This window comes from Oncorhynchus nerka, linkage group LG13 (assembly GCF_034236695.1).
Source record: "Oncorhynchus nerka isolate Pitt River linkage group LG13, Oner_Uvic_2.0, whole genome shotgun sequence".
NCBI lineage: Eukaryota > Metazoa > Chordata > Actinopteri > Salmoniformes > Salmonidae > Oncorhynchus > Oncorhynchus nerka.
This window is the reverse complement of record NC_088408.1, coordinates 52,585,073-52,610,499: the sequence shown is the minus strand read 5'-3', so window position 1 is coordinate 52,610,499 and position 25,427 is coordinate 52,585,073. Positions and strand designations below refer to the sequence as shown.

At 48.8% G+C, this 25,427-nt stretch overlaps 1 protein-coding gene and 2 pseudogenes across 1 annotated transcript; 2 read left to right on the top strand and 1 right to left on the bottom strand.

Moving 5' to 3' along the window:
• Positions 1-1,283: 1,283 nt before the first annotated feature.
• LOC135574779 (basic proline-rich protein-like) lies at positions 1,284-15,255 on the top strand (annotated as a pseudogene).
• Positions 4,267-5,301, top strand: LOC135574602 (protein TsetseEP-like; annotated as a pseudogene).
• A 4,187-nt stretch (positions 15,256-19,442) lies between the features above and the next one.
• On the bottom strand, positions 19,443-22,071 carry LOC135574601 (fibroin heavy chain-like; the record flags this gene model as incomplete). Its single annotated transcript, XM_065026051.1, has 3 exons — positions 19,443-19,779; positions 20,104-20,578; positions 21,714-22,071. Coding segments are annotated over 3 exons (1,170 nt in total), but the record flags the coding sequence as incomplete, so codon positions are not given.
• Positions 22,072-25,427: the final 3,356 nt, after the last annotated feature.

Sequence of the window (25,427 nt, the reverse complement as noted above, 5' to 3'; positions counted from 1 at the left end):
GAGACCAGAACCAGAACCAGAAACCAGAACCAGAACCAAGACCAGAACCAGAACCAGAACCAGAAGACCAAGACCAGAACCAGAACCAGAACCAGAACCAAGACCAAGACCAGAACCAGAACCAGAACCAGAACCAAGCCAGAACCAGAACCAAGACCAAGACCAGAACCAGAACCAGAACCAAGACAAAGACCAAAACCAAAACCAGAACCAGACCACACAAAACCAAGACCAGAACCAGAACCAAGACCAAGACCAGAACCAAGACCAAGACCAGGACCAGAACCAGAACCAGATCCAAGACCAGAACCAGAACCAGAACCAAGACCAAGACCAGAACCAGAACCAAAACCAAGATCAGAACCAGATCCAAGACCAGGACCAGAACCAGAACCAGATCCAAGACCAGAACCAGAACCAGAACAAGACCAAGACCAGAACCAGACCAGAACCAAAACCAAGATCAGAACCAGAACCAAGACCAGAACCAAGACAAAGAACCAGACCAACACCAGAACCAGAACCAAGACCAGAACCAGAACCAAGACCAGAACCAGAACCAAGACCAGAACCAAGACCAGAACCAGAACCAGAACCATGACCAGAACCAGAACCAGAACCAAGACCAGAACATGAACCAGAACCAAGACCAAGACCAGAACCAGAACCAAGACCAGAACCAGAACAAGACCAAGATCAAGACCAGAACCAGAACCAAGACCAGAACCAGAACCAAGACCAGAACCAGAACCAAGACCAAGACAAGACCAGAACCAGAACCAAGACCAGAACTAAAACCAGAACCAAGACCCAGACCAGAACCAAGACCAAGACCAGGACCAGAACCAGAACCAGATCCAAGACCAGAACCAGAACCAGAACCAAGACCAAGACCAGAACCAGAACCAAAATCAAGATCAGAACCAGATCCAAGACCAGGACCAGAACCAGAACCAGATCCAAGACCAGAACCAGAACCAGAACCAAGACCAGAACCAGAACCAAGACCAGAACCAAGACCAGAACCAGAACCAAGACCAGAACCAGAACCAAGACCAAGTCCAGAACCAAAACCAAGACCAAGACCAAGACTAGAACCATAACCAAAACCAAGCCCAGAACCAGAAACAAGAATAAGACGAGAACCAGAACCAGAACCAAGACCAAGACCAAGACCACGACCAAGACCAGAACCAGAACCAAGACCAGAACCAGAACCAGAACCAAAACCAAGATCAGAACCAGAACCAAGACCAGAACCAAGACAAAGACCAAGACCAACACCAGAACCAGAACCAAGACCAGAACCAGAACCAAGACCAGAACCAGAACCAAGACCAGAACCAAGACCAGAACCAGAACCAGAACCATGACCAGAACCAGAACCAGGACCAAGACCAAGACCAGAACGAGAACCAGAACCAAGACCAGAACCAGAACCAGAACCAAGACCAAGACCAGAACCAGAACCAGAACCAAGACCAGAACCAGAACCAGAACCAGAACCAAGACCAAGACCAGAACCAGAACCAGAACCAGAACCAAGACCAAGACCAGAACCAGAACCAGAACCAGAACCAAGCCCAGAACCAGAACCAAGACCAAGACCAGAACCAGAACCAGAACCAAGACAAAGACCAAAACCAAAACCAGAACCAAGACCAGCACCAAAACCAAGACCAGAACCAGAACGAAGACCAAGACCAGAACCAGACCAAGACCAAACCAGAACCAGAACCAGAACCAAGACCAGAACCAGAACCAGAACCAAGACCAAGAAGAACCAGAACCAAAACCAAGATCAGAACCAGATCCAAGACCAGGACCAGAACCAGAACCAGATCCAAGACCAGAACCAGAACCAGAACCAAGACCAAGACCAGAACCAGAACCAGAACCAAAACCAAGATCAGAACCAGAACCAAGACCAGAACCAAGACAAAGACCAAGACCAACACCAGAACCAGAACCAAGACCAGAACCAGAACCAAGACCAGAACCAGAACCAAGACCAGAACCAAGACCAGAACCAGAACCAGAACCATGACCAGAACCAGAACCAGAACCAAGACCAGAACATGAACCAGAACCAAGACCAAGACCAGAACCAGAACCAAGACCAGAACCAGAACAAGACCAGAAAGACCAGAACCAGAACCAAGACCAGAACCAAAACCAGAACCAAGACCAGAACCAGAACCAAGACCAAGATCAAGACCAGAACCAGAACCAAGACCAGAACTAAACCAGAACCAAGACCAGACCAGAACCAAGACCAAGACCAGGACCAGAACCAGAACCAGAGACCAGAACCAGAACCAGAACCAAGACCAAGACCAGAACCAGAACCAAAATCAAGACAGAACCAGAACCAAGACCAGAACCAGAACCAGAACCAGATCCAAGACCAGAACCAGAACCAGAACCAAGACCAGAACCAGAACCAAGACCAGAACCAAGACCAGAACCAGAACCAAGACCAGAACCAGAACCAAGACCAAGTCCAGAACCAGAACCAAGACCAAGACCAAGACAGAACCATAACCAAAACCAAGCCAGAACCAGAAACAAGAATAAGACGAGAACCAGAACCAGAACCAAGACCAAGACCAAGACCACGACCAAGACCAGAACCAGAACCAAGACCAGAACCAGAACCAGAACCAAAACCAAGATCAGAACCAGAACCAAGACCAGAACCAAGACAAAGACCAAGACCAACACCAGAACCAGAACCAAGACCAGAACCAGAACCAAGACCAGAACCAGAACCAAGACCAGAACCAAGACCAGAACCAGAACCAGAACCATGACCAGAACCAGAACCAGAACCAGAACCAAGACCAGAACATGAACCAGAACCAAGACCAGAACCAGAACCAGATCCAAGACCAGAACCAGAACCAAGACCAGAACCAGAACCAGACTAGAAACCAAGGCCAAGACCAGAACCAGAACCAAGACCAGAACCAGAACCAGAACCAAGACCAGAACCAGAACCAAGACCAAGACCAGAACCAGAACCAAGACCAGAACCAGAACCAGAACCAAGAACAGAACCAGAACCAGAACCAAGACCAGAACCAGAACCAAGACCAGAACCAGAACCAGAATCAGAACCAGAACCAAGACCAAGATCAAGACCAGAACCAGAACCAAGACCAGAACTAGAACGAGAACCAAGACCAGAACCAGAACCAGAACCAAGACCAAGACCAGAACCAAGACCAAGACCAGAACCAGAACCAAGACCAGAACCAGAACAAGATCAAGACCAGAACCAGAACCAGAACCAAGACCAAGACCAAGACCAGAACCAAAACCAAGACCAAGACCAAGACCAGAACCAGAACAAAGACCAGAACCAGACCAAGACCAGAACCAGAACCAAGACCAGAACCAGAACCAAGACCAGAACCAAGACCAGAACCAGAACCAAGACCAAGACCAGAACCAGAACCAAGACCAGAACCAGAACAAGACCAAGACCAGAACCAGAACCAAGACCAAGACCAAGACTAGAACCATAACCAAAACCAAGAGAACCAGAAACAAGAATAAGACAGAACCAGAACCAGAACCAAGACCAAGACCAAGACCAGAAAGACCAGAACCAGAACCAAGACCAGAACCAGAACCAAGACCAAGACCAGAACCAGAACCAAGACCAGAACCAGAACAAGATCAAGACCAGAACCAGAACCAGAACCAAGACCAAGACCAAGACCAGAACCAGAACCAAGACAGAACCAGAACCAAGACCAAGACCAGAACCAGAACCAAGACCAGAACCAGAACCAGATCCAAGACCAGAACCAGAACCAAGACCAGAACCAGAACCAAGACCAGAAGACCAGAACCAGAACCAAGACCAGAACCAGAACCAGAACCAAGACCAGAACCAGAAAGACCAAGACCAGAACCAGAACCAAGACCAGAACCAGAACCAGAACCAAGAACAGAACCAGAACCAGAACCAAGACCAGAACCAGAACCAAGACCAGAACCAGAACCAGAATCAGAACCAGAACCAAGACCAAGATCAAGACCAGAACCAGAACCAAGACCAGAACTAGAACAGAACCAAGACCAGAACCAGAACCAGAACCAAGACCAAGACCAGAACCAAGACCAAGACCAGAACCAGAACCAAGACCAGAACCAGAACAAGATCAAGACCAGAACCAGAACCAAGACCAAGACCAAGACCAGAACCAAAACCAAGACCAAGACCAAGACCAGAACCAGAACAAAGAAGAACCAAGACCAAGACCAGAACCAGAACCAAGACCAGAACCAGAACCAAGACCAGAACCAAGACCAGAACCAGAACCAAGACCAAGACCAGAACCAGAACCAAGACCAGAACCAGAACCAAGACCAAGACCAGAACCAGAACCAAGACCAGACCAAGACCAACCATAACCAAAACCAAGCCCAGAACCAGAAACAAGAATAAGACCAGAACCAGAACCAGAACCAAGACCAAGACCAAGACCAAGACCAGAACCAGAACCAAGACCAGAACCAGAACCAAGACCAAGACCAGAACCAGAACCAAGACCAGAACCAGAACCAGAACCAAGAACAGAACCAGAACCAGAACCAAGACCAGAACCAGAACCAAGACCAGAACCAGAACCAGAATCAGAACCAGAACCAAGACCAAGATCAAGACCAGAACCAGAACCAAGACCAGAACTAGAACGAGAACCAAGACCAGAACCAGAACCAGAACCAAGACCAAGACCAGAACCAAGACCAAGACCAGAACCAGAACCAAGACCAGAACCAGAACAAGATCAAGACCAGAACCAGAACCAGAACCAAGACCAAGACCAAGACCAGAACCAGAACCAAGATCAGAACCAGAACCAAGACCAAGACCAGAACCAGAACCAAGACCAGAACCAGAACCAGATCCAAGACCAGAACCAGAACCAAGACCAGAACCAGAACCAAGACTAGAAACCAAGGCCAAGACCAGAACCAGAACCAAGACCAGAACCAGAACCAGAACCAGAACCAAGACCAGAACCAGAACCAAGACCAAGACCAGAACCAGAACCAAGACCAGAACCAGAACCAGAACCAAGAACAGAACCAGAACCAGAACCAAGACCAGAACCAGAACCAAGACCAGAACCAGAACCAGAATCAGAACCAGAACCAAGACCAAGATCAAGACCAGAACCAGAACCAAGACCAGAACTAGAACGAGAACCAAGACCAGAACCAGAACCAGAACCAAGACCAAGACCAGAACCAAGACCAAGACCAGAACCAGAACCAAGACCAGAACCAGAACAAGATCAAGACCAGAACCAGAACCAAGACCAAGACCAAGACCAGAACCAAAACCAAGACCAAGACCAAGACCAGAACCAGAACAAAGACCAGAACCAAGACCAAGACCAGAACCAGAACCAAGACCAGAACCAGAACCAAGACCAGAACCAAGACCAGAACCAGAACCAAGACCAAGACCAGAACCAGAACCAAGACCAGAACCAGAACCAAGACCAAGACCAGAACCAGAACCAAGACCAAGACCAAGACTAGAACCATAACCAAAACCAAGCCCAGAACCAGAAACAAGAATAAGACGAGAACCAGAACCAGAACCAAGACCAAGACCAAGACCACGACCAAGACCAGAACCAGAACCAAGACCAGAACCAGAACCAAGACCAAGACCAGAACCAGAACCAAGAACAAGACCAGAACCAGAACCAAGACCAGAACCAGAACCAGAACCAAGACCAAGACAAGAACCAGAACCAGAACCAAGACCAGAACCAGAACCAAGCCCAAGACCATAACCACAACCAAGACCAGAACCAGAACCAAGACCAAGACCAGAACCAGAACCAAGACCAAGACCAAGACTAGAACCAGAACCAAAACCAAGAACCAGAAACAAGAATAAGAACCAGAACCAGAACCAGAACCAAGACCAAGACCAAGACCACCCAGACCAGAACCAGAACCAAGACCAGAACCAGAACCAAGACCAAGACCAGAACCAGAACCAAGACCAGAACCAGAACCAAGACCAAGACCAGAACCAGAACCAGAACCAGACCAGAACCAGAACCAGAACCAGAGAACCAGAACAGAACCAGAACCAAGACCAAGACAAGAACCAGAACCAGAACCAAGACCAGAACTAGAACCAGAACCAAGACCAGAACCAGACCAGAACCAGAACCAAGACCAAGACCAGAACCAGAACCAAGACCAGAACCAGAACCAAGACCAGAACCAGAACCAGAACCAAGACCAAGACCAGAACCAGAACCAAGACCAGACCAAGACCAGAACCAGAACAAAGACCAAGACCAAGACCAGAACCAGACCAAGACCAGAACCAGAACCAAGACCAGAACCAAGACCAGAACCAGAACCAAGACCAAGACCAGAACCAGAACCAAGACCAGAACCAGACAAAGACCAAGACAAACACCAGAACCAGAACCAGAACCAAGACCAGACCAGAACCAGAACCAAGACCAGAACCAGAACCAAGACCAAGACCAGAACCAGAACCCAAGACCAGAACCAGAACCAGAACCAAGACCAGAACCAGAACCAAGACCAAGACCAGAACCAGAACCAGAACCAAGACCAGAACCAGAACCAGAACCAAGAACCAGAACCAGAGACCAAGACCAGAACCAGAACTAGAACCAAGACCAGAACCAGAACCAAGACCAGAACCAGAACCAGAACCAAGACCAGAACCAGAACCAAGACCAGAACCAGAACCAAGACCAGAACCAAGACCAGAACCAGAACCAGAACCATGACCAGAACCAGAACCAGAACCAAGACCAGAACCAAGACAAAGACCAAGACAAACACCAGAACCAGAACCAGAACCAAGACCAGAACCAGAACCAGAACCATGACCAGAACCAGAACCAGTACCAAGACCAATACCAGAACCAGAACTAGAACCAAGACCAGAACCAGAACCAAGACCAAGACCAGAACCAGAACCAAGACCAGAACCAGAACCAAGACCAGAACCAGAACCAAGACAAAGACCAAGACAAACATCAGAACCAGAACCAGAACCAAGACCAGAACCAGAACCAGAATAAGACCAAGACCAAGACCAGAACCAGAACAAAGACCAGAACCAAGACCAAGACCAGAACCAGAACCAAGACCAGAACCAGAACCAAGACCAGAACCAAGACCAGAACCAGAACCAAGACCAGAACCAGAACCAAGACCAAGACCAGAACCAGAACCAAGACCAAGACCAAGACCAGAACCATAACCAAAACCAAGCCAGAACCAGAAACAAGAATAAGACCAGAACCAGAACCAAGACCAAGACCAAGACCACGACCAAGACCAGAACCAGAACCAAGACCAGAACCAGAACCAGAACCAAAACCAAGATCAGAACCAGAACCAAGACCAGAACCAAGACAAAGACCAAGACCAACACCAGAACCAGAACCAAGACCAGAACCAGAACCAAGACCAGAACCAGAACCAAGACAAGAACCAAGACCAGAACCAGAACCAGAACCAGACCAGAACCAAGAACCAGAACCAAGACCAGAACAGAACCAGAACCAAGATCAAGACCAGAACCAGAACCAAGACCAAGACCAAGACCAGAACCAGAACCAAGACAGAACCAGAACCAAGAACCAAGACCAGAACCAGAACCAAGACCAGAACCAGACCAGATCCACCAGAACCAGAACCAAGACCAGAACCAGAACCAGAAACCAAGACCAGAACCAGAACCAAGACCAGAACCAGAACCAGAACCAAGACCAGAACCAGAACCAAGACCAAGACCAGAACCAGAACCAAGACCAGAACCAGAACCAGAACCAAGAACAGAACCAGAACCAGAACCAAGACCAGAACCAGAACCAGAATCAGAACCAGAACCAAGACCAAGATCCCAGAACCAGAACCAAGACCAGAACCAGAACAAGATCAAGACCAGAACCAGAACCAGAACCAAGACCAAGACCAAGACCAGAACCAGAACCAAGATCAGAACCAGAACCAGACCAAGACCAGAACCAGAACCAAGACCAGAACCAGAACCAGAACCAAGACCAGAACCAGAACCAAGACCAGAACCAGAACCAAGAAGAAACCAAGACCAAGACCAGAACCAGAACCAAGACCAGAACCAGAACCAGAACCAAGACCAGAACCAGAACCAAGACCAAGACCAGAACCAGAACCAAGACCAGAACCAGAACCAGAACCAGAACCAGAACCAGAACCAGAACCAAGACCAGAACCAGAACCAAGACCAGAACCAGAACCAGAACAGAACAGAACCAAGACCAAGATCAAGACCAGAACCAGAACCAAGACCAGAACCAGAACCAAGACCAGAACCAGAACCAGAACCAAGACCAAGACCAGAACCAAGACCAAGACCAGAACCAGAACCAAGACCAGAACCAGAACCAAGATCAAGACCAGAACCAGAACCAGAACCAAGACAAGACCAAGACCAGAACCAAAACCAAGACCAAGACCAAGACCAGAACCAGAACAAAGACCAGAACCAGAACCAAGACCAGAACCAGAACCAAGACCAGAACCAGAACCAAGACCAGAACCAAGACCAGAACCAGAACCAAGACCAAGACCAGAACCAGAACCAAGACCAGAACCAGAACCAAGACCAAGACCAGAACCAGAACCAAGACCAAGACCAGACTAGAACCAAACCAAAACCAGAGAACCAGAAACAAGAATAAGACCAACCAGAACCAGAACCAAGACCAAGACCAAGACCAGACCAAGACCAGAACCAGAACCAAGACCAGAACCAGAACCAAGACCAAGACAGAACCAGAACCAAGAACAAGACCAGAACCAGAACCAAGACCAGAACCAGAACCAGAACCAAGACCAAGACGAGAACCAGAACCAGAACCAAGACCAGAACCAGAACCAAGCCCAAGACCATAACCACAACCAAGACCAGAACCAGAACCAAGACCAAGACCAGAACCAGAACCAGAACCAAGACCAGAACCAGAACCAAGACCAAGATCAAGACCAGAACCAGAACCAAGACCAGAACTAGAACCAGAATCAAGACCAGAACCAGACCCAGAACCAGAACCAAGACCAAGACCAGAACCAGAACCAGAACCAGAACCAGAACCAAGACCAAGATCAAGTCCAAAACCAGAACCAGAACCAAGACCAGAACTAGAACCAGAACCAAGAACAGAACCAGACCCAGAACCAGAACCAGAACCAAGACCAGAACCAGAACAAAGACCAGAACCAAGACCAAGACCAGAACCAGAACCAAGACCAGAACCAGAACCAGAACCAGAACCAGAACCAAGACCAGAACCAGAACCAAGACCAAGACCAGAACCAGAACCAAGACCAGAACTAGAATCAGAAACAAGACCAGAACCAGACCCAGAACCAGAACCAAGACCAAGACCAGAACCAGAACCAAGACCAGAACCAGAACCAAGACCAGAACCAGAACCAAGACTAGAAACCAAGACCAAGACCAGAACCAGAACCAAGACCAGAACCAGAACCAAGACTAGAACCAGAACCAAGACCAAGATCAAGACCAGAACCAGAACCAGAACCAAGACCAGAACCAGAACCAGAACCAAGACCAGAACCAGAACCAGAACCAAGACCAAGACCAGAACCAGAACCAAGACCAGAACCAGAACCAAGACCAGAACCAAGACCAGAACCAGAACCAAGACCAGAACCAGAACCAAGACCAGAACCAAGACCAGAACCAGAACCAAGACCAGACCAGAACCAGAACCAGAACCAAGACCAAACCAGAACCAGAACCAGAACCAGAACCAGACCAAGATCAAGACCAGAACCAGAACCATAACCAAGACCAGAAAGACCAGAACCAAAACCAAGACCAAGACCAAGACCAGAACCAGAACCAAAACCAGAACCAGAACCAAAGATCAAGACCAGAACCAGAACCAGAACCAAGACCAAGACCAGAACCAGACCCAAGACCAAGATCAGAACCAGAACCAAGACCAGAACCAAGACAAAGACCAAGACAAACATCAGAACCAGAACCAGAACCAAGACCAGAACCAGAACCAGAATAAGACCAAGACCAAGACCAAGACCAGAACCAGAACAAAGACCAGAACCAAGACCAAGACCAGAACCAGAACCAAGACCAGAACCAAGACCAGAACCAGAACCAAGACCAAGACCAGAACCAGAACCAAGACCAGAACCAGAACCAAGACCAAGACCAGAACCAGAACCAAGACCAAGACCAAGACTAGAACCAGAACCAAACCAAGCCCAGAACCAGAAACAAGAACCAGACGACCAGAACCAGAACCAAGACCAAGACCAGACCAAGACCAGAACCAGAACCAAGACCAGAACCAGAACCAAGACCAAGACCAGAACCAGAACCAAGAACAAGACCAGAACCAGAACCAAGAAGAACCAGAACCAGAACCAAGACCAAGACAAGAACCAGAACCAGAACCAAGACCAGAACCAGAACCAAGAAAGACCAAGAACCAAGACCAGAACCAGAACCAAGACCAAGACCAGAACCAGAACCAGAACCAAGACCAGAACCAGAACCAAGACCAAGATCAAGACCAGAACCAGAACCAAGACCAGAACTAGAACCAGAACCAAGACCAGAACCAGACCCAGAACCAGAACCAAGACCAAGACCAGAACCAGAACCAAGACCAGAACCAGAACCAAGACCAAGATCAAGTCCAGAACCAGAACCAGAACCAAGACCAAGACCAGAACCAGAACCAAGACCAGAACCAGAACCAAGACCAGAACCAGAACCAAGACCAAGATCAAGACCAGAACCAGAACCAGAACCAAGACCAGAACTAGAACCAGAACCAAGACCAGAACCAGACCAGAACCAGAACCAAGACCAAGACCAGAACCAGAACCAAGACCAGAACCAGAACAAAGACCAGAACCAAGACCAAGACCAGAACCAGAACCAAGACCAGAACCAGAACCAGAACCAGAACCAAGACCAGAACCAGAACCAAGACCAAGATCAAGACCAGAACCAGAACCAAGACCAGAACAGAACCAAGACCAGAACCAGACCCAGAACCAGAACCAAGACCAGAACCAGAACCAGAACCAAGACCAAGACCAGAACCAGAACCAAGACCAGAACCAGAACCAAGACCAGAACCAAGACCAGAACCAGAACCAAGACCAAGACCAGAACCAGAACCAAGACCAAGACCAGAACCAGAACCAAGACCAGAACCAAGAACCAGAACCAGAACCAAGACCAGAACCAGAACAAGACCAGAACCAGAACCAAGACCAGAACCAGAACCAGAATCCAGACCAAGACCAGAACCAGAACCAGAACCAAGACCAGAACCAGAACCAAGACCAAGAACCAGAACCAAGACCAGAACCAAGAACCAAGACCAGAACCAGAACCAAGACCAGAACCAGAACCAAGACCAGAACCAAGACCAGAACCAGAACCAGAACCAGACCAGAACCAGAACCAGAACCAAGACCAGAACCAAGACAAAGACCAAGACCAGAACACCAGAACCAGAACCAGAACCAAGACCAAGACCAGAACCAGAACCAGAACCAAGACCAGAACCAGAACCAAGACCAGAACCAGAACCAAGACCAGAACCAAGACCAGAACCAGAACCAAGACCAAGACCAGAACCAGAACCAAGACCAAGACCAGAACCAGAACCAAGACCAAGACCAAGACCAGAACCAAGACCAGAACCAGAACCAGAACCAAGAGAACCAGAACCAGACCAAGACCAGAACCAGAACCAAGACCAAGACCAAGACCAGACCAAGACCAGAACCAGAACCAAGACCAGAACCAGAACCAGAACCATGACCAGAACCAGAACCAGAACCAAGACCAAGAGAACCAGAACCAGAACCAAGACCAGAACCAGAACCAAGACCAGAACCAGAACCAGAACCAAGACCAGAACCAGAACCAAGACCAGAACCAGAACCAAGACCAGAACCAAGACCAGACCAGAACCAGAACCAAGACCAGAACCAAGAACCAGAACCAGAACCAAGACCAGAACCAGAACCAGAACCAAGACCAAGACAAGAACAGAACCAGAACCAAGACCAGAACCAGAACCAAGACCAAAGAACCAGAACCAGAACCAAGACCAGAACCAGAACCAAGACCAGAACCAGAACCAGAACCAAGACCAGAACCAGAACCAAGACCAGAACCAGAACCAGACCAGAACCAAGACCATGACCAGAACCAGAACCAAGAACCAAGAACAAGACCATAACCAGAACCAAGACCAGAACCAGAACCAGAACCAAGAACCAAGACAAGAACAAGAACCAGAACCAAGAAGAACCAGAACCAAGACCAAAGACCATAACCAGAACCAAGACCAGAACCAGAACCAAGACCAGAACCAGAACCAAGACCAGAACCAGAACCAGACCAGAACCAAGACCAGAACCAGAACCAGAACCAAGACCAGAACCAGAACCAGAACCAAGACCAGAACCAAGACAAAGACCAAGACAAACAGAACCAGAACCAGAACCAAGACCAGAACCAGAACCAGAACCAAGACCAAGACCAGAACCAGAACCAAGACCAGAACCAGAACAAAGACCAGAACCAAGACCAAGACCAGAACCAGAACCAAGACCAGAACCAGAACCAAGACCAGAACCAAGACCAGAACCAGAACCAAGACCAAGACCAGAACCAGAACCAAGACCAAGACCAAGACCAGAACCAAGACCAGAACCAGAACCAGAACCAGAACCAAGACCAGAACCAGAACCAGAACCAGAACCAAGACCAGAACCAGAACCAGACCAAGACCAGAACCAGAACCAAGACCAGAACCAGAACCAGAACCAAGAACAGAACCAGAACCAGAACCAAGACCAGAACCAGAACCAAGACCAGAACCAGAACCAGAACCAGAACCAGAACCAAGACCAAGAACAAGAACCAGAACCAGAACCAAGACCAGAACCAGAACCAAGACCAGAACCAGAACCAGAACCAGAACCAGAACCAAGACCAAGACCAGAACCAGAACCAAGAACCAGAACCAGAACCATGACCAGAACCAGAACCAGTACCAAGATCAAGACCAGAACCAGAACCAGAACCAAGACCAAGACCAAGACCAGAACCAAAACCAAGACCAAGACCAAGACCAGAACCAGAACCAAAACCAGAACCAGAACAAGACAAAGATCAAGACCAGAACCAGAACCAGAACCAAGACCAAGACCAGAACCAGAACCAGAATCAGAACCAGAACCAAGACCAAGATCAAGACCAGAACCAGAACCAAGACCAGAACTAGAACGAGAACCAAGACCAGAACCAGAACCAGAACCAAGACCAAGACCAGAACCAAGACCAAGACCAGAACCAGAACCAAGACCAGAACCAGAACAAGATCAAGACCAGAACCAGAACCAGAACCAAGACCAAGACCAAGACCAGAACCAAAACCAAGACCAAGACCAAGACCAGAACCAGAACAAATACCAGAACCAAGACCAAGACCAGAACCAGAACCAAGACCAGAACCAGAACCAAGACCAGAACCAAGACCAGAACCAGAACCAAGACCAAGACCAGAACCAGAACCAAGACCAGAACCAGAACCAAGACCAAGACCAGAACCAGAACCAAGACCAAGACCAAGACTAGAACCATAACCAAACCAAGCCCAGAACCAGAAACAAGAATAAGAGAGAACCAGAACCAGAACCAAGACCAAGACCAAGACCAGACCAAGACCAGAACCAGAACCAAGACCAGAACCAGAACCAAGACCAAGACCAGAACCAGAACCAGAACCAAGACCAGAACCAGAACCAAGACCAGAACCAGAACCAGAACCAAGACCAAGACGAGAACCAGAACCAGAACCAAGACCAGAACCAAGACCAAGACCAAGACCAGAACCAGAACCAAGACCAGAACCAGAACCAAGACCAAGACCAGAACCAGAACCAGAACCAAGACCAGAACCAGAACCAAGACCAAGATCAAGACCAGAACCAGAACCAAGACCAGAACTAGAACCAGAACCAAGACCAGAACCAGACCCAGAACCAGAACCAAGACCAAGACCAGAACCAGAACCAAGACCAGAACCAGAACCAAGACCAGAACCAAGACCAAGACCAGAACCAGAACCAAGACCAGAACCAGAACCAAGACCAAGACCCAGAACCAGAACCAGAACCAAGACCAGAACTAGAACAGAACCAAGACCAGAACCAGACCAGAACCAGAACCAAGACCAGACCAGAACCAGAACCAAGACCAGAACCAGAACAAAGACCAGAACCAAGACCAAGACCAGAACCAGAACCAAGACCAGAACCAGAACCAGAACCAGAACCAGAACCAAGACCAGAACCAGAACCAAGACCAAGAACCAGAACCAGAACCAAGACCAGAACCAGAAACAAGACCAGAACCAGAACCAGAACCAAGACCAAGACCAGAACCAGAACCAAGACCAGAACCAGAACCAAGACCAGAACCAGAACCAGAACCAAGACCAAGACCAAACCAGAACCAAGACCAGAACCAGAACCAAGACCAGAACCAGAACCAAGACCAAGATCAAGACCAGAACAGAACCAGAACCAAGACCAGAACTAGAACCAGAACCAAGACCAGAACCAGACCCAGAACCAGAACCAAGACCAAGACCAGAACCAGAACCAAGACCAGAACCAGAACAAAGACCAGAACCAAGACCAAGACCAGAACCAGAACCAAGACCAGAACCAGAACCAAGACCAGAACCAAGACCAGAACCAGAACCAAGACCAAGACCAGAACCAGAACCAAGACCAAGACCAGAACCAGAACCAAGACCAAGACCAAGACCAGAACCAAGACCAGAACCAGAACCAGAACCAGAACCAAGCCCAGAACCAGAACCAAGACCAAGACCAGAACCAGAACCAAGACCAAGACCAAGACCACGACCAAGACCAGAACCAGAACCAAGACCAGAACCAGAACCAAGACCAAGACCAGAACCAGAACTAGAACCAAGACCAGAACCAGAACCAAGACCAGAACCAGAACCAGAACCAAGACCAGAACCAGAACCAAGACCAGAACCAGAACCAAGACCAGAACCAGAACCAAGACCAGAACCAGAACCAAGACCAAGACCAAGACCAGAACCAGAACCAGAACCAAGACCAGAACCAGAACCAAGACCAAGACCAGAACCAGAACCAGAACCAAGACCAGAACCAGAACCAGAACCAACCAGAACCAGAACCAGAAAGACCAAGACCAGAACCAGAACCAGACCAAGACCAAGACCAGAACCAAAACCAAGACCAAGAACCAGAACCAGAACCAAGACCAGAACCAGAACCAAAGATCCCAGAACCAGAACCAGAACCAAGACCAAGACCAGAACCAGACCAAGACCAAGATCCAGAACCAGAACCAAGACCAGAACCAGAAAAGACCAAGACAAACACCAGAACCAGAACCAAGACCAGAACCAGAACCAAGACCAGAACCAGAACCAAGACCAGAACCAAGACCAGAACCAGAACCAAGACCAAGACCAGAACCAGAACCAGAACCAAGACCAGAACCAGACCCAGAACCAGAACCAAGACCAAGACCAGAACCAGAACCAAGACCAGAACCAGAACCAAGACCAGAACCAAGACCAAGACCAGAACCAGAACCAAGACCAGAACCAGAACCAGAACCAGAACCAGAGACCAAGACCAGAACCAGAACCAAGACCAAGATCAAGACCAGAACCAGAACCAAGACCAGAACTAGAACCAGAACAAGACCAGAACCAGACCAGAACCAGAACCAGACCAAGACCAGAACCAGAACCAAGACCAGAACCAGAACCAAGACCAGAACCAGAACCAAGAACCAAGACCAAGACCAGAACCAGAACCAAGACCAGAACCAGAACCAAGACCAGAACCAGAACCAAGACCAAGAACCAGAACCAGAACCAAACCAAGACCAGAACTAGAACCAGAACCAAGACCAGAACCAGACCAGAACCAGAACCAAGACCAAGACCAGAACCAGAACCAAGACCAGAACCAGAACAAAGACCAGAACCAAGACCAAGACCAGAACCAGAACCAAGACCAGAACCAGAACCAAGACCAGAACCAAGACCAGAACCAGAACCAAGACCAAGACCAGAACCAGAACCAAGACCAAGACCAGAACCAGAACCAAGACCAAGACCAAGACCAGAACCAAGACCAGAACCAGAACAGAACCAGAACCAAGAAACCAGAACCAAGACCAAGACCAGAACCAGAACCAAGACCAAGACCAAGACCAGAAAGACCAGAACCAGAACCAAGACCAGAACCAGAACCAAGACCAGACCAGAACCAGAACCAGAACCAAGACCAGAACCAGAACCAGAACCAAGACCAGAACCAGAACCAGACCAAGACCAAGACAGAACCAGAACCAGAACCAAGACCAGAACCAGAACCAAGACCAGAACCAGAACCAAGACCAGAACCAGAACCAAGACCAAGACCAAGACCACGACCAAGACCAGAACCAGAACCAAGACCAGAACCAGAACCAAGACCAAGACCAGAACCAGAACCAGAACCAAGACCAGAACCAGAACCAGAACCATGACCAGAACCAGAACCAGTACCAAGATCAAGACCAGAACCAGAACCATAACCAAGACCAAGAAAGACCAGAACCAAACCAAGACCAAGACCAAGACCAGAACCAGAGACCAAACCAGAACCAGAACAAGACAAAGATCAAGACCAGAACCAGAACCAGAACCAAGACCAAGACCAGAACCAGACCCAAGACCAAGATCAGAACCAGAACCAAGACCAGAACCAAGACAAAGACCAAGACAAACATCAGAACCAGAACCAGAACAAAGACCAGAACCAAGACCAAGACCAGAACCAGAACCAAGACCAGAACCAAGACCAGAACCAGAACCAAGACCAAGACCAGAACTAGAACCAGAACCAAGACCAGAACCAGACCCAGAACCAGAACCAAGACCAAGACCAGAACCAGAACCAAGACCAGAACCAGAACAAAGACCAGAACCAAGACCAAGACCAGAACCAGAACCAAGACCAGAACCAGAACCAGAACCAGAACCAGAACCAGAACCAGAACCAAGACCAGAACCAGAACCAAGACCAAGATCAAGACCAGAACCAGAACCAAGACCAGAACTAGAATCAGAAACAAGACCAGAACCAGACCCAGAACCAGAACCAAGACCAAGACCAGAACCAGAACCAAGACCAGAACCAGAACCAAGACCAGAACCAGAACCAAGACTAGAAACCAAGACCAAGACCAGAACCAGAACCAAGACCAGAACCAGAACCAAGACTAGAACCAGAACCAAGACCAAGATCAAGACCAGAACCAGAACCAGAACCAAGACCAGAACTAGAACCAGAACCAAGACCAGAACCAGACCCAGAACCAGAACCAAGACCAAGACCAGAACCAGAACCAAGACCAGAACCAGAACAAAGACCAGAACCAAGACCAAGACCAGAACCAGAACCAAGACCAGAACCAGAACCAAGACCAGAACCAAGACCAGAACCAGAACCAAGACCAAGACCAGAACCAGAACCAAGACCAAGACCAGAACCAGAACCAAGACCAAGACCAAGACCAGAACCAAGACCAGAACCAGAACCAGAACCAGAACCAAGCCCAGAACCAGAACCAAGACCAAGACCAGAACCAGAACCAAGACCAAGACCAAGACCACGACCAAGACCAGAACCAGAACCAAGACCAGAACCAGAACCAAGACCAAGACCAGAACCAGAACCAGAACCAAGACCAGAACCAGAACCAGAACCATGACCAGAACCAGAACCAGTACCAAGACCAATACCAGAACCAGAACTAGAACCAAGACCAGAACCAGAACCAAGACCAGAACCAGAACCAAGACCAGAACCAGAACCAAGACCAAGACCAAGACCACGACCAAGACCAGAACCAGAACCAAGACCAGAACCAGAACCAAGACCAAGACCAGAACCAGAACCAGAACCAAGACCAGAACCAGAACCAGAACCATGACCAGAACCAGAACCAGTACCAAGATCAAGACCAGAACCAGAACCATAACCAAGACCAAGACCAAGACCAGAACCAAAACCAAGACCAAGACCAAGACCAGAACCAGAACCAAAACCAGAACCAGAACAAGACAAAGATCAAGACCAGAACCAGAACCAGAACCAAGACCAAGACCAGAACCAGACCCAAGACCAAGATCAGAACCAGAACCAAGACCAGAACCAAGACAAAGACCAAGACAAACATCAGAACCAGAACCAGAACAAAGACCAGAACCAGACCAAGACCAGAACCAGAACCAAGACCAGAACCAAGACCAGAACCAGAACCAAGACCAGGACCAGAACCAGAACCAAGACCAGAACCAGAACCAAGACCAAGACCAGAACCAGAACCAAGACCAAGACCAAGACTAGAACCATAACCAAAACCAAGCCCAGAACCAGAAACAAGAATAAGACGAGAACCAGAACCAGAAACAAGACCAAGACCACGACCAAGACCAGAACCAGAACCAAGACCAGAACCAGAACCAAGACCAAGACCAGAACCAGAACCAAGAACAAGACCAGAACCAGAACCAAGACCAGAACCAGAACCAGAACCAAGACCAAGACCAAGACAAGAACCAGAACCAGAACCAAGACCAGAACCAGAACCAAGCCCAAGACCATAACCACAACCAAGACCAGAACCAGAACCAAGACCAAGACCAGAACCAGAACCAGAACCAAGACCAGAACCAGAACCAAGACCAAGATCAAGACCAGAACCAGAACCAAGACCAGAACTAGAACCAGAACCAAGACCAGAACCAGACCCAGAACCAGAACCAAGACCAAGACCAGAACCAGAACCAAGACCAGAACCAGAACCAAGACCAGAACCAGAACCAAGACTAGAAACCAAGACCAAGACCAGAACCAGAACCAAGACCAGAACCAGAACCAAGACCAGAACCAGAACCAAGACCAAGATCAAGTCCAGAACCAGAACCAGAACCAAGACCAGAACTAGAACCAGAACCAAGACCAGAACCAGACCCAGAACCAGAACCAAGACCAAGACCAGAACCAGAACCAAGACCAGAACCAGAACAAAGACCAGAACCAAGACCAAGAGCAGAACCAGAACCAAGACCAGAACCAGAACCAGAACCAGAACCAAGACCAGAACCAGAACCAAGACCAGGATCAAGACCAGAACCAGAACCAAGACCAGAACTAGAACCAGAAACAAGACCAGAACCAGACCCAGAACCAGAACCAAGACCAGAACCAGAACAAAGACCAGAACCAAGACCAAGACCAGAACCAGAACCAAGACCAGAACCAGAACCAAGACCAGAACCAAGACCAGAACCAGAACCAAGACCAAGACCAGAACCAGAACCAAGACCAAGACCAGAACCAGAACCAAGACCAAGACCAAGACCAGAACCAAGACCAGAACCAGAACCAGAACCAGAACCAAGCCCAGAACCAGAACCAAGACCAAGACCAGAACCAGAACCAAGACCAAGACCAAGACCACGACCAAGACCAGAACCAGAACCAAGACCAGAACCAGAACCAAGACCAGAACCAGAACCAAGACCAAGACCAGAACCAGAACCAGAACCAAGACCAGAACCAGAACCAAGACCAGAACCAAGACCATGACCAGAACCAGAACCATGGCCAGAACCAAGAACAAGACCATAACCAGAACCAAGACCAGAACCAGAACCAGAATCAAGACCAAGACAAGAACCAGAACCAGAACCAAGACCAGAACCAGAACCAAGCCCAAGACCATAACCAGAACCAAGACCAGAACAAGAACCAAGACCAGAACCAGAACCAAGACCAGAACCAGAACCAAGACCAGAACCAAGACCAGAACCAGAACCAGAACCATGACCAGAACCAGAACCAGAACCAAGACCAGAACCAAGACAAAGACCAAGACAAACACCAGAACCAGAACCAGAACCAAGACCAGACCCAGAACCAGAACCAAGACCAAGACCAGAACCAGAACCAAGACCAGAACCAGAACCAAGACCAGAACCAAGACCAGAACCAGAACCAAGACCAAGACCAGAACCAGAACCAAGACCAAGACCAGAACCAAAACCAAGACCAAGACCAAGACCAGAACCAAGACCAGAACCAGAACCAGAACCAAGCCCAGAACCAGAACCAAGACCAAGACCAGAACCAGAAACAAGACCAAGACCAAGACCACGACCAAGACCAGAACCAGAACCAAGACCAGAACCAGAACCAGAACCATGACCAGAACCAGAACCAGTACCAAGACCAATACCAGAACCAGAACTAGAACCAAGACCAGAACCAGAACCAAGACCAGAACCAGAACCAGAACCAAGACCAGAACCAGAACCAAGACCAGAACCAGAACCAAGACCAGAACCAAGACCATGACCAGAACCAGAACCATGGCCAGAACCAAGAACAAGACCATAACCAGAACCAAGACCAGAACCAGAACCAGAACCAAGACCAAGACAAGAACAAGAACCAGAACCAAGACCAGAACCAGAACCAAGCCCAAAGACCATAACCAGAACCAAGACCAGAACCAGAACCAAGACCAGAACCAGAACCAAGACCAGAACCAGAACCAGAACCAAGACCAGAACCAGAACCAAGACCAGAACCAGAACCAAGACCAGAACCAAGACCATGACCAGAACCAGAACCATGGCCAGAACCAAGAACAAGACCAGAACCAGAACCAAGACCAGAACCAGAACCAGAACCAAGACCAAGACAAGAACAAGAACCAGAACCAAGACCAGAACCAGAACCAAGCCCAAAGACCATAACCAGAACCAAGACCAGAACCAGAACCAAGACCAGAACCAGAACCAAGACCAGAACCAGAACCAAGACCAGAACCAAGACCAGAACCAGAACCAGAACCAGAACCATGACCAGAACCAGAACCAGAACCAAGACCAGAACCAAGACAAAGACCAAGACAAACACCAGAACCAGAACCAGAACCAAGACCAGACCCAGAACCAGAACCAAGACCAAGACCAGAACCAGAACCAAGTCCAGAACCAGAACAAAGACCAGAACCAAGACCAAGACCAGAACCAGAACCAAGACCAGAACCAGAACCAAGACCAGAACCAAGACCAGAACCAGAACCAAGACCAAGACCAGAACCAGAACCAAGACCAAGACCAAGACCAGAGCCAGAACCAAGACCAAGACCAGAACCAGGACCAGAACCAGATCCAAGACCAGAACCAGAACCAGAACCAGAACCAAGACCAGAACCAGAACCAAGACCAAGACCAGAACCAGAACCAAGACCAGAACCAGAACCAGAACCAAGAACAGAACCAGAACCAGAACCAAGACCAGAACCAGAACCAAGACCAGAACCAGAACCAGAACCAGAATCAGAACCAGAACCAAGACCAAGATCAAGAAAATAACCAGAACCAAGACCAGAACCAGAACAGAACCAAGACCAGAACCAGAACCAGAACCAAGACCAAGACCAGAACCAAGACCAAGACCAGAACCAGAACCAAGACCAGAACCAGAACCAAGACCAGAACCAAGACCAAGACCAGAACCAAGACCAAGACCAGGACCAGAACCAGAACCAGATCCAAGACCAGAACCAGAACCAGAACCAAGACCAAGACCAGAACCAGAACCAAAACCAAGATCAGAACCAGATCCAAGACCAGGACCAGAACCAGAACCAGATCCAAGACCAGAACCAGAACCAGAACCAAGACCAAGACCAGAACAAGAACCAAGACCAGAACCAGAACCAAGACCAGAACCAGAACCAAGACCAGAACCAAGACCAGAACCAGAACCAGAACCATGACCAGAACCAGAACCAGAACCAGAACCAAGACCAGACCCAGAACCAGAACCAAGACCAAGACCAGATCCAGAACCAAGTCCAGAACCAGAACAAAGACCAGAACCAAGACCAAGACCAGAACCAGAACCAAGACCAGAACCAGAACCAAGACCAGAACCAAGACCAGAACCAGAACCAAGACCAAGACCAGAACCAGAACCAAGACCAAGACCAAGACCAGAGCCAGAACCAAGACCAAGACCAGAACCAGAAGAACCAGAGACCAGAACCAGAACCAGAACCAGAACCAAGACCAGAACCAGAACCAAGACCAAGACCAGAACCAGAACCAAGACCAGAACCAGAACCAGAACCAAGACCAGAACCAGAACCAGAACCAAGACCAGAACCAGAACCAAGACCAGAACCAGAACCAGAACCAGAATCAGAACCAGAACCAAGACCAAGATCAAGAAAATAACCAGAACCAAGACCAGAACTAGAACGAGAACCAAGACCAGAACCAGAACCAGAACCAAGACCAAGACCAGAACCAAGACCAAGACCAGAACCAGAACCAAGACCAGAACCAGAACCAAGACCAGAACCAAGACCAAGACCAGAACCAAGACCAAGACCAGGACCAGAACCAGAACCAGATCCAAGACCAGAACCAGAACCAGAACCAAGACCAAGACCAGAACCAGAACCAAAACCAAGATCAGAACCAGAACCCAAGACCAGAACCAGAACCAGATCCAAGACCAGAACCAGAACCAGAACCAAGACCAAGACCAGAACAAGAACCAAGACCAGAACCAGAACCAAGACCAGAACCAGAACCAAGACCAGAACCAAGACCAGAACCAGAACCAGAACCAAGAACCAGAACCAAGACCAGAACCAAGAAAAGACCAAGACAAACACCAGAACCAGAACCAGAACCAAGACCAGAACCAGAACCAGAACCAAGACCAAGACCAGAACCAGAACCAAGACCAGACCAGAACCAAGACCAGAACCAAGACCAGAACCAGAACCAAGACCAAGACCAGAACCAAGACCAGAACAGAACCAAGACCAGAACCAGAACCAAGACCAGAACCAGAACCAAGACCAGAACCAAGACCAAACCAGAACCAGAACCAAGACCAGAACCAGAACCAGAACCAAGACCAGAACCAGAACCAAGACCAAGACCAAGACCAGAACCAAGACCAGAACCAGAACCAGAACCAAACCAAGACCAGAACCAGAACCAAGACCAAGACCAGAACCAGAACCAAGACCAAGACCAAGACCAGAAAGACCAGAACCAGAACCAAGACCAGAACCAGAACCAAGACCAAGACCAGAACCAGAACCAGAACCAAGACCAGAACCAGAACCAGAACCAAGAACCAGAACCAGAAAGACCAAGACCAGAACCAGAACTAGAACCAAGACCAGAACCAGAACCAAGAACCAGAACCAGAACCAAGACCAGAACCCAGAACCAAGACCAAGACCAAGACCAGAAAGACCAGAACCAGAACCAAGACCAGAACCAGAACCAAGACCAAGACCAGAACCAGAACCAGAACCAAGACCAGAATGAGAACCAGAACCAAGACCAGAACCAGAACCAGAACCAAGATCAAGACCAGAACCAGAACCAGAACCAAGACCAAGACCAAGACCAGAACCAAAACCAAGACCAAGACCAAGACCAGAACCAGAACCAAAACCAGAACCAGAACAAGACAAAGATCAAGACCAGAACCAGAACCAGAACCAAGACCAAGACCAGAACCAGAACCAAGACCAAGATCAGAACCAGAACCAAGACCAGAACCAGAAAAGACCAAGACAAACAAGACCAGAACCAGAACCAGAACCAGAACCAAGACCAAGACCAGAACCAGAACCAAGACCAGAACCAAGACCAGAACCAGAACCAAGACCAGACCAGAACCAGAACCAAGACCAGAACCAGAACCAAGACCAAGACCAGAACCAGAACCAAGACCAAGACCAGAACCAGAACCAGAACCAAGAGAACCAGAACCAAGAATAAGACCAGAACCAGAACCAGAACCAAGACCAAGAACCAGAACCAGAACCAAGACCAGAACCAGAACCAAGAAAGACCAGAACCAGAACCAAGAACCAAGACCAGAACCAGAACCAAGACCAGAACCAGAACCAAGACCAGAACCAGAACCAGAACCAGAACCAGAACCAAGATCAGAACCAGAACCAAGACCAAGACCAGAACCAGAGACCAGAACCAGAACCAGAAAGACCAGAACCAGAACCAAGACCAAGAACCAGAACCAAGAACCCAGAACCAAGACCAGAACTAGAACCAGAACCAAGACCAGAACCAGACCAGAACCAGAACCAAGACCAAGACCAGAACCAGAACCAAGACCAGAACCAGAACCAAGACCAGAACCAGAACCAGAACAAGACCAAGACCAGAACCAGAACCAAGACCAGAACCAGAACCAAGACCCAGAACCAGAACCAGACCAGAACCAGAACCAGAACCAGAACCAGACCAGAACCAAGACCAGAACCAGAACCAGAACCAAGACCAAGACCAGAACCAGAACCAAGACCAGAACCAGAACCAGAACCAGAACCAGACCAAGACCAGAACCAGAACCAAGACCAAGAACCAGAACCAGAAAGACCAAGACCAGAACCAGAACCAGAACCAAGAACCAAGAACCAGAACCAGAACCAGAACCAGAACCAGAACCAAGACCAGAACCAGAAGAACCAGAACCAAGACCAAGACCAGAACCAGAACCAAGACCAGAACCAGAGACCAGAACCAGACCAAGACCAGAACCAAACCAAGACCAGAACCAGAACCAAGACCAGAACCAAGAACCAGAACCAAGACCAGAACCAGAACCAAGACCAAGACCAGAACCAGAACCAAGAACCAGAACCAAGACCAGAAGAACCAGAACCAAGACCAGAACCAGAACCAGAACCAGAACCAAGACCAGAACCAGAACCAGAACCAAGACCAGAACCAGAAGAACCAGAACCAAGACCAGAACCAGAACCAAGACCAGAACCAGAACCCAGAACCAAGACCAAGACCAGAGACCAGAACCAAGACCACCAGAACCAAGACCAGAACCAAGACCAGAACCAGAACCAAGAACCAGAACCAGAACCAAGACCAGAACCAGAACCAAGACCAAGACCAGAACCAAGACCAGAACCAAGAACCAGAACCAGAACCAGAACCAAGAACCAGAACCAGAACCAAGACCAAGACCAAGACCAGAACAAGACCAGAACCAGAACCAAGACCAGAACCAGAACCAAGACCAAGACCAGAACCAGAACCAGAACCAAGACCAGAACCAGAGACCAACCAGAACCAGAACCAGACCACCAAGACCAGAACCAGAACCAGACCAAGACCAGA